At 43.1% G+C, this 16,165-nt stretch overlaps 1 protein-coding gene across 1 annotated transcript in view; it reads right to left on the reverse strand.

Moving 5' to 3' along the window:
* LOC144762121 (cullin-9-like) overlaps nt 1-16,165 on the reverse strand; it is a 343,786-nt gene that overhangs the window by 97,970 nt on the left and 229,651 nt on the right. The window contains exons 23-24 of the mRNA XM_078647249.1: nt 14,502-14,617; nt 10,931-11,113 (exon numbers count right to left, since the gene is read on the reverse strand). Coding sequence (XP_078503375.1) covers nt 10,931-11,113; nt 14,502-14,617 — 299 coding nt within the window. The remainder of the gene's footprint in view (nt 1-10,930; nt 11,114-14,501; nt 14,618-16,165) is intronic.

A 16,165-nucleotide genomic window follows, 5' to 3' on the forward strand; every position in this document is an offset into this window, starting at 1 on the left:
TTGATTGTATGTGGGTAACGTTTTAGACGAACTTAGAATTTGATAATATTTAAATTTGGAAACTAAATCATTGGTTGTTTTTTTGAGTTCTTCCCATGTGATCAAAGTTGAACCATTTAATAGTTGCCCCCAGTAATTGATGTTTGCTAGTCTCAATGGAATTGCCATTGAATCTTTTAAGCATTCTGGGGTTCCTGGTGATTCCCATATCGGGCCGTTCCGCTGTAATACGAGATGTTTAAAATTGCTCTAATTTGTATCCACATCTTTGCAGCCTCCCTTAAGATCTTCAGTTTTATTTTTTTAAAGTATTTGGGGTGTCCAAATTTGAATAGAAAGTGGTCAACTGATTCTGTCATCGATTGTAAATATCTTGGATAATATTGATAACTTTTTAATAGTACTCGAAAGTTTTTGAACTGAAATGCCCTGTGGTACTCCCCCAGATCTGGGCTAGCTAGTCCCCCGTCTTGCTTTCCCCTCCTGAGTTTCTTCCACGAAATCCTAATTCCCTTCGAGGCCCATATAAAGCTAGTGATTTCTCCCTGTGGTTTTTTTAAAAGGAGTTTTCCAAATTCCAGGGGGATTGTATTAAAAAGGTATGTATATTTTGGCAGGATTGACATGTTGACAATATTTGATCTACCTATCAGGCTTAGATGTAGAGTGGACCATACTTTAAGCAACTTTCTCACCTCTCCTGCCACCTTGTTAAGGTTACGTTGGGGAATCTTCTCTATATCGTGATTCACTAGAATACCTAAATATTTTATTTCTTTTTTGATACTTGAGCTTTTAAACTGAGTATTCCAAATCATAATTTCGGATTTTGTGTGATTTACCAAATACCCGGAGACCTTCCCAAACACACTTATTGTTTCTTCAATAGCTTCCTTAGATTTAATATAATTGTCCGTAAAAATCATAAGGTCATCTGCATATAATGCAATTTTTTTCTCCCATTCTTGGAACTTGAAAGGGGTGACCTCTTTAACACTTCTTAATTTGTTCGCCAGCGGCTCGATATATAAATTGAAAAGCAGGGGCGAGAGAGGACATCCCTGCCTTGTTCCTCTTTCTATTTTCACATCCTCTGTGAGACTGCCGTTAACTAGGATCTTGGATCTTGGTGTTTTATATATTTGTTTCACAATGTGCATGAAGGATTGGCCAATGTTGTTTTTAATCATGACTTTTTCTAGAAAGGCCCAGTTAACTCTGTCGAATGCCTTAGCGGCGTTGACAGTGAGTATGGTAAGGGGCACTTTCTTTTGCGTGGCTATATCTATTGAGCAAAGAAGCTCATGTGTGACTTCATGCAGTTGTCTCCCCTTGACGAATCCTTTTTGATCCGAGTTTATGAGCTGGTCCAATACTTTTCCTAATCGAGCTGCCATAATTTTGGAAAAGATTTTATAATCTGTGTTGAGCAGCGATATTGGACGGTATGACTCGCATTTGGTGGGGTCCTTACCGGGTTTTAAAATGATAGTGATTATTGCATCTTTCCAAGAGTCAGGTATGTTCTTGTTATTGCTTGAGGATCAAGTTTGCCAGCTCCGTGATATGTGGAAGTAGGGTGGCCCTTAATGCCATGTATATCTCGTTTGGTAGAGCGTCGGGGCCTGCTGCCTTTCCTTTTTTTTAGACTTCTGATTATCTCATCTACTTCACTTGTTGAGATCTCTTTGTTAAGTTCTTCCTTTTCTTCTTCCGTTAGAGCTAATGATGGGACACCTTCCAGGTATGCATTTATCTGGTTTTCTTGCGGGTTTGTGTCTTCTGTGTAAAGCTCAGCAAAAAATCTCTTGAATTCTTGCCTGATTGTATCTTCATCGGTGCTTTGATTTATCTGACCTTCCTGGTGAATGCTCTTCACTTTGTTTTTGGCTATATCTGTTTTTAGTTTCCATGCAAGCCACTTTCCACACCCTTCCCCATATTCATGTTTTGCTAGCTTGCTTGATTCCCACTTTGTCCGCACTCTTTCTTCTAGGATGCCTTCCAGTTCTTGTCTCTGATGGTGTCTTTGTTGTCCTAATTCTTTTTTTCTGGTCATGTCTTGTTCCGTTAATATTTGGACATCTAAGGAATTAATGCTTCTTTCCAAGTCTGTGATTGCTTGTTTTATTTTTTTATTTTTATATGCTCCTAGACTCAACGTCTTCCCCCTTAACACTGCTTTATATGTGTCCCAAGTGACCTGTTTTGTTGTACCTATTTTGTTGTGTTCAAAGAAGTTTTTTGTTTCAACTTCTAGTTCCATCACAATGTGCTGGTCTAGTAATATAGCTCTCTCTACCGTAAATCTTCCTTGCATTTTTGTTGATTTCACCTGAATTGTGAGTTGGACGGCTGAATGATCTGACAGATGAGCTGGGAGATGAACTAGATTTTTTACACTTCCTGAGAGATGTCGAGCAATGAGGAAAAAGTCAATTCTCGACCTGTGTCCCAATTTTTTATTATGTAACGTGAAGGGTTGTTTTTTTTCTCCTTTGTCTCTCCATATGTCGATCAAATCTAGATCTCTTTTGTAGAAACTGATCCACTCTCTCATTTTTGGCAGGTTTGCGAGTCTTCCCAGTGGAGATCTGTCTGAGCTGGGATCCATTACCATATTGAAATCTCCTCCCAATATTATTGGGGAGGTAGCTAGTAAAAGCTGGGAATAGAGTTTCCGTAGAGGATCTGCATCATCTAAATTAGGACCATAGTATCCTGCGATCGTAAGGGGATTACTTTCTATCTTTACTCTGGCTATCGCCCATCTTCCCTTATTATCTACTTCTACTGATTCCATGACAGCTTTAAGTCATTTCTTAAGTATTATCGCTATTCCTTTGATGTTGCATTCTTGTGTGGTACATGCGTATGATTCTACCCAGCCTAGGGTCTTTATTATTTGTGCCCATTCTTCTTTCCGTAAATGTGTTTCTTGTAATATTATTATTTCGCATTCTGATGTTCTAAGATATTCTAGTATTTTGTTCCTTCTGCTTTTTGTTCTCAGCCCGTTTACATTCCCGGAGAGTATTTTGAAGTTTTTATTTGCGCTCCCCATCCACCTTATTTCTTTTTAATGTGTTCCACTCCTGTGTATATTTTATATTGTTGTTCATGATATCAAACTCCTTTACGTTTTTCCATCTGCTCCGTCTTATGAGGATTTTTTCCCCATTTTTTTCCCTATTTTGCTCCCCACCCTTTTTCTGTTTCATGAGAATTTTGTATTTTCTTTTCTGTGCATGACTGTTGCCCTCCCCAGGGAAGCCTCCTTCTTCTTTTCTTTTGGTTATCTTCATAACCCTTAGCAGCTCCTTTACTCATGACTCTTGACCTTTGTGTGAGTAAATTTTATTGCAAGGCCTTGCACCATTGTAATACCTTGTATTGCCGTTATTCGTACCCTGTGATTTTTTTTTTTAAAGTTTTCTATTTTACCTTGATGGTTCTTCCGACCGCACTTGATCTTGCATTAACTCGAGGAGGGATTTAACTTCTTCTGGGTCCTTTATGTTCCTCATTTTGTTCCGCCACATTATCCTAAGTGATGGAGGGAATTTCATCTGCACAGTGGCTCCTAATTGTTGTAATTCTGACATTAGATTTCCTAGTTCCCACTGTCTGGTTTGTGAGGCCTGTGACATGTCAGATCTTATTCTAAAGATCCAGTTATCCTTGTTAAAGTTGCCCTTCTTCAGCGCTTCTCCCAAAATTTTATCCTTTACACATAGGTTTTGAAATTAACAAGTATTTTCCTCTGTGTTTTCCTTTCTTTATTCTTTCCAAAAGGGTCTCTATGTGCTCTCGGTATGTCTTCCTCTAGCAATGCCTCATCGGCCCAAGGAAAATGCTATGCCAGCAGTGCTACCACATATTTTTTCATGTCTGACCCTTCTTGATTTTCTGGGACATTTAATATCCTTATATTGTTCTTTCTTGCTTGGTTTTCAAGCGATTCCATCTTTTCATTCATTATTTTACTCTCTTGTCTCAAGGAGTTTATCTCTTTCCGATTCTCTTCCACTCTTTTGTTTAGAGCGCCAACCTCGCTTTCCACCGCTGTTACTCTTTCTCCTAGAGCATTTAACTTGCTGTCCAACTTCTCACATACTTCCTGAATCTTATCTTGCTTGGCCTCTGATATGGTGAACTTTTCTTTCATTTCTGTCCATATCTTTTCCAGGAGTTCATCTGTGTGGGTTTAGGGGTTGTAGGGGGTCCCTTTTGTATTCCCTGCACACCCTCTTCGTATTCTGTAGTCTCACCCTCACCCCCTTTTTCGACAACGATGTTCTCTACAACCCCCTCTGCCATAATCTCTATTTGAGGTGTAGCTGCAGCTTCCCACTTGGTTCCGGTTTTAATCTTCCAAATATCTTCCAGACTCTTCGATTCTACTTTATTCTTGCTCTTGTTCTTTTTTTTACTACTATTTGGGGTCACTTTTTCTGATTCCAGGGTTAATCGTGTGCCCACTGTGGGAGAGGGTTGTATACTGACGGGAGATGTCATGATTTCTCTCTCTCCCACAGGTGAGAGACCTTGAGGAGACGGCTGTATGTGTGTATAAACTTGCTTCTCCGTATATAACCTCTGTTGCTGTTGAACTTTAAAGTAAGTTCTTAACGATGGAGTTACTTTAATTTTACTTTTTCAGGAGGAGTCAATTTTCTTTTTTGAGGAGATTGTTCCGCTTTCTGAGGTTATTTTTGCGCTCTCTCTGGCTGGTTTTTTAGTCCTTTTTTTTATTTCCCTAGGAGATATACCTTTTGGGTATTGCTCTTGTTTTAGAAAATTTCTGCTACTCAAGCTGTAGGTTGAAATAACCTGTTTGCCCTGTATTTCCAAAGGTCTCCCTCGCGGACTCTTTTTTTCTACTACTTTTATTTGACTGTTTTTTTCCTCAAGTTCGCAGTACTCACTTTCACCGCCCACCTCAGTTATATCCCATAGTTTACTCATGTGCTGCTGCTGTAATGTGTCTGTGTCTATGTCAGGTTTCAGCTCACCTAAGCACAATCTTTGGGTATCATTTAGGTCAGCCGTGTGTAACTCCTTGAGAAGCAACCAATTCCCCCCTTTAATGTTACCTGCTTCAGGGCTGGACCTCTCTCTCCTGCTATTCCAACATGACGCCGGCACTGACCCCGTGTCGTCAAGAGATGTTACAGAAGAACCGAGGGCATGGTATATCTTTTTTCCTCCTCCGTCTCCTCTGATCGAATCAGTTTCGGAATTCTCGGAATTCACACAGGCTCGGCTCGCACTGCCTCTCACCCCCCGGAACTGATAGCTCAGTCTACCGGAAACTCTGCAGTAGAACGCCCTTGCTGCTGCCGCGGCCGCCCAAACACCCGAGCCACGTCTCCTCTCGGGGCTGCACCACCACGCTCCGCCTGGAGCACCAGCTTCTCTTCCAGGGGTGTCCGCCACCGCCGACGGGTAGAATACCATTCCGTAATAACCCGCGGTAAGTTGCTTAGATGAAATCTTTTTCCACCCGCTCGTGCGTTTTTTTGTTTATATGTTATATTACTTCTCGCTCATGCCTACGGCGTAAACAGGCTTCGTTTCTGCTTTATTCGGTCAGCAGAGTCGCTGAGTCAGGAGCTCACCGGCCGAGCGTCCTACCCGGCCGCCATCTTCCCCCTCGGGCATGCGGATATGGTAAAGAACTCACCCATAACAAAAGAAGTGGCAAAGTGGTACTTCGGCTTTCATAGCCGCAGGAGATAGAAACATAAATATTGAGAATCAAATTTGGGGAAGAGACATAGCTACAACAGATTTGGACAGAATTTGGGAAAAATCACTGGGAAAATGCTGGTTGACCCTAAAATCAGCAGCACTGAAAAGAAACCATTTATACACTGTACACCGAGCTTATTGGACACCGAAGAAGCTATCCAAATTTAAAAATGCAGGAGTAAAGAAATGCCCGAAATGTGGGGAAGAAAAGGCAGACGACATTCATAGGTTCAGAAACTGCCCCCTACTTGAAGAATATTGGAGTGAAGTTGGTAAGACCTTGAGCATGATCATGAACAAACAGCTAACTGTAAGTACAACCCTTACTCTTTTTGGGATCGAGAATACCATAGATGAAGGGGGTCTAACCAAATGTCAGGACAATCTACTCTTTGTATTAATTGTACTTGCGAGGAGGGAGATCTGTATTAAGTGGGTTGGGCCCGCACCTCCATCACACGGGGAATGGATGAATTCTGTCATAAGGATTAATAAACTAGATAGAAAGGGAAATACCTGTAAGAGATTTATGTATTGGGCAATTTTTGAAAACCACCTGAATCCCAATACAGGGTTGGTATAACGGTCCAATGATTAATGCGAAACAACTTCTGGCGGACAAGTATGATACTTGTCGAGTAGCCAAAGTGGCTAGCTCCCCCCCTATTTCCAGACCAGATTTGACACTATGTAATGGACTAAGGGTACTCCTCTAGAACTCATCGGGAAGATGATTAACTCCCCAGACAAGAGAGACCAAGGGGCAGTCTCGGAAAAGGAAAACAAAAATCCAGAGAGAGGTAGAAACCAGAAACTCCAATTACACAGAGCTTCGCAATATGAGGAATAAAAAAAAAAAGAAAAAAAAAAAGAAAACACAACCAATTCAATTATTCCACCATCTATATACTCATGCACTCATTCACCAACAGTTCTATATAGTCACACATATACTCACTCATGGTATGTAGTGATACACCTATACATCCTCTTACACACCGACAGTCATTTTAAAGATACTCTCACACATACTCACACATGCAAATAAACTATTGAACATCCATTTATTTGCATATACAGCTATACACACACTACCACTTTACTTCTAAGGAAATTTACACATATTTATTCTCTTAAAGAATCACTTATAGAAACACATACTAATTTAAACAGGAACTCTTACAATCTCTTACTCTCACATATACTCACTTATATACATCAATATTCACATATACTATATTAAAACATATGTACTTACTGATAAAGACACTAGTGAGACAGTCATTCACTCACTAACACACACATATACGCACTCATCCACCCATACAGTCCTGCACATATACTGTCTTCAAAACACATACAAAGAGAGAGTCAGTCATTCATGCATCTATGTGTTAAGTAATACCCCCACCAAACCATACAGACACTCATACTGATACTAAGAAAAACATCTAATAACCCATATACATACACATGTAGCAACTCACCAACCCATGCAGCCACTTATACACAAAGTGAAACACTAATACATATATTTGAATATTTGAACATTACTCTCTAATATATGTATTCACTAAGATACACTGAATAAACCAGTTAACCAATCATTTTTTTTTTTTAAAACATCCATGTAAACCCTTATTTAAACATTTATTCTTCCATCAACTTTTACATATACATATATAACACATATTTATTTTTTTAAAACACACATTCACTGGATGGTGTCATCAGTGATGTCATGAGTGATGTCACTGACCATGTCATGAGTGATGTAATATGTGACGTCATCAGCAGTGCATTGCATGCGCAAGTTATAGTGAGTCCAACTAACTATAACGGGGGAATTTCAATGGTTTTATGCGAGTAAAATTTCCAGCTAACTATAACTGGTGTGAAACCTATGGTTTTTTCAGTGAATTTAATAGGTTTTTTAAATGCTAATTCCTAACTATAACTGGTGTGAAACCTATGGTTTTTTCAGTGAATTTAATAGGTTTTTTAAATGCTAATTCCTAACTATAACTAGTGTGAAACCTATGGTTTTTTCGGTGAATATATATATATATGTATATATATAAACAATTCCCTTGTGACTCTGATTTCTTATCTTTAACACTGAATGGTGACTGCAATTGCAATGAGGACTCTAAAAGCAGTTAAAACAGATTAAAAACAGTGCAACATAATGAGTGCCCACAGTGAACTAGTGTGAACTACAGCTGAGTGGCAACGGTAATGAGCAGCAAAGGTATATCCATTCGGACTCACCCAATTCAGTAGACTAGCCAGGCTTCAACAGTACCTGGTAGGTCAGACATGAGAATTTCTCATGTACTAAGCTAGACTAAAGGAGACAAAAACAGGTGGGAAGAGTGCGCCCATATCAATAATTGCGTCCGTATCTCAGTTGTCATTGTAAATGCCCATACATATGGTCTCTTGTCAGTGACAGCAACCAAGCACACTTGAAACACTTACCTCTTCCTATTCGCTAGTGCAAGTTCATGTTTTGTGATGTCCAATGATACAGTGGAGTACCTCTCAGTTTCTCGGACAACGTGTACAGAGCCTTATCTCGTGTTCCATGTAAACAGAGTGCTGCTAAGAACTCACCCGAGGTTCCTTCCTAAGGTAGTCTCGGATTTTCACATCAACCAGTCGATCACTCATCCCACTTTCTTTCCTAACCCCGTCACGCCTGCTGAGAAATCTTTGCATTCCCTAGATTTAAAATGAGTGTTGAAATTTTATCTAGACAAAACAAGGAGTGTGAGAAAGGCGGACCAGCTTTTTGTTAATTATAATCCTTTGAACACTGGTTTACCTGCCTCTAAACGATCCGTTTCTAGATGGATAGTGTCCAGTATCATGTCATCTTATCAGCTGGCACACAAACAGCTTCCGGGCAAGCCGAGAGCTCATTCTACAAGGGGCAAAGCCAACTGTAGCTATGCTTAGAAATGTCCCGATTCAGGAAATATGTAAAGCAGCCACATGGCGTTCGGTTCACACTTTCGCACGCCATTACTGCCTTGATTCTGACATTCAAGCAGATGCTCAGTTTGGGCGCAAGCATCCTTGAGAAACTTGTTTGGGTAATACATGTTTTTGTTAAAAGCTTATGATATGATGGTATTCGTCCACAGGGTATAGGGATGGGCTTGCTACTCTATTCAGTGATTAGGACTATTGATGAGGATCCCCTGCAAGAGAAGGATTAGTTACTTACCTGTAATCCTAGTTCACTTCCGGGGTATCCTCATCAAAGTCATAAGCAACCCACCCTCCTCCACGGGTGAAAACCAGGACCATAAATACGTATCTGTTGCCCATGCAGTGTTTACACTGTTATAAGTCGTCCAAAAATAACTGACCTCTCACCTGTGGTGCATGATGGGAGCCTTGGGGGTTCCTGGAGGTCTTAAAGGCACAGGCCAATTTTTACCAACTGTTCTATATGCAGCCTCTCTAGGCTAATCTGCCCCTATGATCTTGCCTTTTTACCTTTGAAAATAAAGGCTGTGTTTTCAAAGCAAACAAAGCAGTTTATTTCTCTAGATCATGATCATTTTATGATTTATGTTTCTTTATTATTTCAAATGTAAAAGAGTTACAATACAATTGTGGCATATTTGAACCTTGTAATGTTTTTAGGCTGCATATGTATATATACATGCATATTACCTATATATATGTGGATATATGATATATATATATATATATATATATATATATGTAGGTATTGCCACTCGACCACTTACATCGGAGGTAATCCTAGAACACAGCGGGGTAAGTTTCAGGAGCCCTTTATTCACTGCAGTGTACAGCATTATGCATTTCGGCCTATATATGTAGGTATATGCATATAATTTGTTATTGCTCCGGGGTCCCCGCATGTGGGCGGGACTATTCAGTGCTTATGACTATTGATGAGTATATCCCTGGAAGAGAAGCTGGGGTCACTGCAAGTCTCACCTACCATTTACTTGTGATAGGGAAAGCCTCTCTAAAGTTAATTAAGATCAGAGTCCACCCCAACTTTTTTTCCTGCCAGGTTAGGAAAATACCTCCCCACTCCCAGGCCACTATCTCCGCTCTGGAGCAGTGACAAGGGGATGCCCCCAAAAACACCCCAAATTTTGGCTGTGATAGGCAGACTGTAGGGATATAGTTCTGGCTCCAATTCGCTCTATCGACACCGTGCTCAATGCAGAAATCCGGAACTATGGCACCACAGAGGACTGATTTATATACCTAATGTTGAATCCGATCAAGGACGCTCTTAGTGGCATGTGGTACTTGGGTGGGGTGCTTGGCACAGACTGTGCAAGTTTCTCTGTTCATATTCTTCAATAGGGTTTTTATCACAATCTCCTGTGTATGTTTGTAGGTCGTATTGGCCTTGTTTTATAGCTAAAATCTAATCAAATTTGTCATTAAAAAAAATAGAGAAATCCCTTTGAGTATAAGACCTCATAAGCCTTTTCAGAAACAACTCGCTGAAGACTGATTGACCAGTGTTACCATGACCGAATTTATTTTGATTCTGAACAGAATAAGGAGATGTATGAAACATGTCATCAGCATTAGAGAATTTAAGACCTTCGCCCAATCACTGGAGGAGCTGGACTTACCTGACGAGCCGTCAAGAAAGGAACTACACTCACATTTGAACTGTTAGTTAAATGTTAGAAATATAATTGCTTTATTTAGCCCAACTGGCTCTCACATAAGCATAGGGAGAGATTTTAAAATAGATTCAAAGCAGCAGGAGTACAATTAAAAATATCCAGATGGAAGTATTGAGTCATACCCATATCGCAAACGAACTGGCCTCTCGGGCATTAAGAGACTCTAGTGGAATCTGTAGTAGTATTCAGTGTTAGTCAATGTGAGCATTCACAGCTTTAAAGGTAAGGCGCAGGGCCACTGGCTGGAAGAGTACAGCCGACTCACATGACCCGAGGGTGAACTAACATGTTTGATTACTTCTTTTCACCTATTGGTTCATTAGCGTTACTTCGAACTTTCCCATCGTCAAATAGACTATGATAAAGGCAATATATTACAAAGGCATGTTAGAGATAAAAGTATAAGCAGTGGAGTGGACTTCAAATGTAGGACCAAGAATAATCTAATCCATAATCAAAGGCAGCATTATTTGTGAACTCACATTCATGGCGGTCGAGAAGGAAAGCTGCAGCAGTGCCCCAGAGAAGCCGTTACGGAGTGCCATCATAAATGCTGCTTGCTGTCCAAAAAGCTCTTCCATCGCTTTCTTCAGACGTAGATAAACATTCCGATAGCGTTCCACAAAATCTGGTGCATCCCAAGTGGACTCTAAGAACTTCTTCACCTAAAAGAACAGGCAGGGTTTTTTGTTTCTACAATATCAATATTTGTCAGGCATAAATGTTTGTAATACAACCTTTGGACTTATTTTATGTAAAGTTCTGAACATGGGCACTGCAGACCACAATACCAAGGCAGAAAAACATGTTCATTATCTAACCAAGTAGTCCCCAAACTCAGGTAGCCAACCCATCCAGTGCCATCCATGCCTTCCGGAAAATACACGCCCATCAACAACGCAGTGAATACAGGGGCTGCATTCAAAGCAGTCCAATAACTCGAGGCCAGGGCTGTATTCAAAGCAGCCCTTAACTCGAGGCCGGGGCTGGATTCAAAGCAGCCCTTAACTCGAGGCCAGGGCTGTATTCAAAGCAGACCTTAACTCGAGGCCGGGGCTGCATTCAAAGCAGCCCTTAACTCGAGGACAGGGCTGCATTCAAAGCAGTCCTATAACTCGAGGCCGGGCTACATTCAAAGCAGTCCAATAACTCGAGGCCAGGGCTGTATTCAAAGCAGCCCTTAAATCAAGGCCAGGGCTGCATTCAAAGCAGCCCTTAGCTCGAGGCCGGGGCTGCATTCAAAGCAGCCCTTAACTCAAGGCCAGGCTGCATTCAAAGGAGCCCTTAACTCAAGGCCAGGCCTACATTCAAAGCAGTCCTATAACTTGAGGCTGGGGCTGCATTCAAACCAGTCCTTAACTCGAGGCCAGGGCTGTATTCAAAGCAATCCTATAACTTGAGGCCGGGGCTGCATTCAAAGCAGTCCTATAACTTGAGGCCGGGGCTGCATTCAAAGCAGCCCTTAACTCGAGGCCGGGCTGCATTCAAACCAGTCCTTAACTCGAAGCCAGGGCTGTATTCAAAGCAGTCCTATAACTCGAGGCCGGGGCTGCATTCAAAGCAGTCCTATAACTCGAGGCCAGGGCTGCATTCAAAGCAGACCTATAACTTGAGGACAGGGCTGCATTCAAAGCAGCCCTTAACTTGAGGCTGGGCTGCATTCAAAGCAGCCCTTAACTCGAGGCCGGGCTGCATTCAAAGCAGTCCTATACCTCGAGGCCGGGCTGCACTCAAAGCAGTCCTATAACTTGAGGCCGGGGCTGCATTCAAAGCAGCCCTTAACTCGAGGACAGGGCTGCATTCAAAGCAGTCCTATAACTTGAGGCCGGGGCTGCATTCAAAGCAGCCCTTAACTCGAGGCCAGGGCTGCATTCAAAGCAGTCCTATAACTCGAGGCCGGGGCTGCATTCAAAGCAGCCCTTAACTCGAGGCCAGGGCTGCACTCAAAGCAGCCCTTAACTCCAGGACAGGGCTGCACACAAAGCAGTCCTATAACACGAGGCCGAGGGCCAGGGCTGCATTCAAAGCAGCCCTGAACTCGAGGCCAGGGCTGTATTCAAAGCAGCCCTTAACTCGAGGACAGGGCTGCACTTAAAGCAGTCCTATAACTCGAGGCCAGGGCTGCATTCAAAGCAGTCCTATAACTCGAGGACAGGGCTGTATTCAAAGCAGCCCTTAACTCGAGGACAGGGCTGCACATAAAGCAGTCCTACAACTCGAGGCCGGGGGCCAGGGCTGCATTCAAAGCAGTCCTATAACTAGAGGCCAGGGCTGTATTCAAAGCAGTCCTATAACTTGAGGCCGGGGCTGTATTCAAAGCAGCCCTTAACTCGAATCCAGGGCTGCACTCAAAGCAGTCCTATAACTCTAGGACAGGGCTGCATTCAAAGCAGCCCTTAACTCGAGGACAGGGCTGCACATAAAGCAGTCCTTTAACTCGAGGCCGGGGCTGCACTCAAAGCAGTCCTTTAACTCGAGGCCAGGGCTGCATTCAAAACAGCCCTTAACTCAAGGCCGGCGCTGCATTCAAAGCAGCCCTTAACTCGAGGCCGGGCTGCATTCAAACCAGCCCTTAACTCAAGGCCAGGGCTACATTCAAAGCAGTCCTATAACTCGAGGCCAGGGCTGCATTCAAACCAGTCCTTAACTCAAGGCCATGGCTGTATTCAAAGCAGTCCTATAACTCGAGGCCAGGGCTGTATTCAAAGCAGTCCTATAACTTGAGGCCGGGGCTGTATTCAATGCAGCCCTTAACTCAAGGCCGAGCTGCATTCAAAGCAGTCCTATAACTCGAGGCCAGGGCTGTATCCAAAGCAGCCCTTAACTGGAGGCCAGGGCTGCATTCAAAGCAGTCCTATAACACGAGGCTCGGCTGCACTTAAAGCAGTCCTATAACTCGAAGCCAGGGCTGCATTCAAAGCAGCCCTATAACTCGAGGCCAGGGCTGCATTCAAACCAGTCCTATAACTCGAAGCCAGGGCTGTATTCAAAGCAGTCCAATAACTCGAGGCCAGGGCTGAATTCAAACCAGTCCTTAACTCGAGGCCGGGGCTGAATTCAAACCAGTCCTTAACTCGAGGCCAGGGCTGCATTCAAAGCAGACCTATAACTCGAGGCCAGGGCTGCATTCAAAGCAGACCTATAACTCAAGGCCAGGGCTGCATTCAAAGCAGTCCTATAACTCGAGGGCTGGGCTGCATTCAAAGCAGTCCTATAACTTGAGGCCAGGGCTGCATTCAAAGCAGCCCTTAACTCGAATCCAGGGCTGCACTCAAAGCAGTCCTATAACTCGAGGCCATGGCTGCATTCAAAGCTGTCCTATAACTTGAGGCCGGGGCTGCATTTTAAAGCAGTCCTATAACTCGAGGCCGGGGCTGCATTCAAAGCAGACCTATAACTCGAGGCCAGAGCTGCATTTAAAGCAGACCTATAACTCGAATCCAGGGCTGTACTCAAAGCAGTCCTATAACTCGAGGCCAGGGCTGCACTCAAAGCAGTCCTATAACTTGAGCCGGGGCTGCATTCAAAGCAGTCCTATAACTCGAGGCCAGGGCTGCATTCAAAGCAGTCCTATAACTTGAGGCCGGGGCTGCATTCAAAACAGTCCTATACCTCAAGGGTGGGAGTGCACTCAAAGCAGTCCTATAACTCGAGGCCAGTGCCTCATTACTCAAACCTCTCGTCTTTCCTGGTGTGCGGGATACACATAGGTTCTGTGCCTGAGTAGGTGCAAGTCGTCTGTGCTTGTCTTTACTGTAATGGTGAATCGACGCTGCCCCTCAGGAGCAAATACTGGATGTGGCAATACAGGGAAAGGAGCAAGGGGTGATGGAAATGCGTGGGGGACCCTTGGAGTGGGCATCTGTTGATAAGAGAGGCAGAAAAAGGAGTAAAACATACAAAGCACAGAGTGGACACCATGAGAGCTTGATAGATGAGATTAGTGGACAACTTCAATAGGATATAATAAATAAAATACAGAAAACCTTTTCTACAAGTGGGAAATACCAAACATTATAGTAGTCTTGGCGGCGCTCACAGGCAGTACATTACCTGCTCCTGAACTACGCCCTGCCAGCACTGGGTGACTCCTGATATGCTGCTGGATTTGTTTGTCTGCACATTTACTGCCCCAATGCCGATTTCCGCAGCTTTACTATTCTTGTCATCTGAAAAATCAAAACAAAAAAACACTCAGCAGGCGCACGTCTATTAAAAACCAAGAGGGTGAAGAGCCTTTAATAGAAAAGAGAAAATCTGTCACTTGTCAGTGTAGTAAATTCAGCATGCCATATTCACAAACTATATTTATTTACAAACCAAGAAAACAAACTCCCCAGGGGCTACATCAGAAATTATAACAAAATGTTGTCACCAAGACATGTCTGCACTTCATTCATTCTTCCCCTCAGCTTGTCTTCATACGGCCCGGCATTGCTTTTATTAGTTTCTTACCAACCGCTGAATATTAGAATAATAACTAATCCTGTCCTCTGCTGAGGGAAAGAAAACCTTGTCCATCCTGAACCAAGGGACATTATACACTAATCCAGAGAGATGGCTGCATGGCCAGGTCTTGATGGGCTTATAGCAACTGGTGACCCTGCAACCTTGTGGTGGAGAAGTGTGGCTCAATGGTTAGAGCGGCAGACCCTGATGCAGAGGTCTAACCCGGGACCAGGGTTCAATTCCCCGCCTCGGTGGGTCTTGGGCTCAAAATTCCACGGACCTGATCATTCTCGCCTCGGTGCCTATTCCAATCATGGAGTCCCACTCTGCGACTCTGGGCAATGGACTGCTTAATCTCCACAACGGCCCCCACAACACTAAGGATGCCTGGCCTCCACCTTGGGGGTGCCCAGGAGTGGACACCTCACAGGGAAAGCCAGGATGGGTTCCACAGCGGTATTCGTACAAGCGCCTTGAGACCCTTGCGGGTGAGTAGTGCGCTATACAAGTATCAATTTACAATTTACAATTTACCTTGGGAGGTGTGATCCCCACTAGGGACAGGGAAGTTTTAGTGAAAGAAATAGGTCAATCTATGATATCTAGAAACAATTTTTTTGACGTGCCCTCAACAGGCAGTGTGATCATGGTTTTGGCAGCAATGAGAGCATCTGTTCTGAAGAATAGCGCTCTGGCCTGGTTCCAGTTTTCGGAATGGGTGTGATTGCAACATGTCTCTGAGTATTGGATAAAGGGTTCTCCTCAACACTATATGCCAGACTTTTCAAGGTTAAAGAGAGCACGCCTCTTTTAATTTGTTGAAACCAGACTTGTTGCCAATGTTTTTAATTTACATGTTGGATCTTCTGATACTTATGTTTGGTGTCAGAGGGAATCTCTCTGGGCTTCCGACCCTGGAGTTTGGTTTTCAAGCCAATACACAAGTTTTATCAGAGGTTAAGCATCTGACTGATAACGAGAGTTTATGATTGAGTGCGATCCTTAAATGGTGGTTGATAAGACGGCTTATGGAAGCTCAACTGTACGGTTTACAGCTCTTCTGAGCAATTTTAGAAGATGCAATGCTCTGTCTTTGACATACCCTCTGGAAGTCACACTGGACATCAAGATGGAAGCCCCAGGCCACAAAATCTTCTGAAAACAGTAATGGATCTACAGCTTCTGCAATCTCAGAGCTGGTGTCCCACTCAGATGACATGGTGCACAAGACCGAGCGTTTCTACCTCCCAGTGTAAGCGGACTGGCTC

The sequence above is a fragment of the Lissotriton helveticus genome, chromosome 6 (assembly GCF_964261635.1).
Source record: "Lissotriton helveticus chromosome 6, aLisHel1.1, whole genome shotgun sequence".
NCBI classification, from domain to species: domain Eukaryota; kingdom Metazoa; phylum Chordata; class Amphibia; order Caudata; family Salamandridae; genus Lissotriton; species Lissotriton helveticus.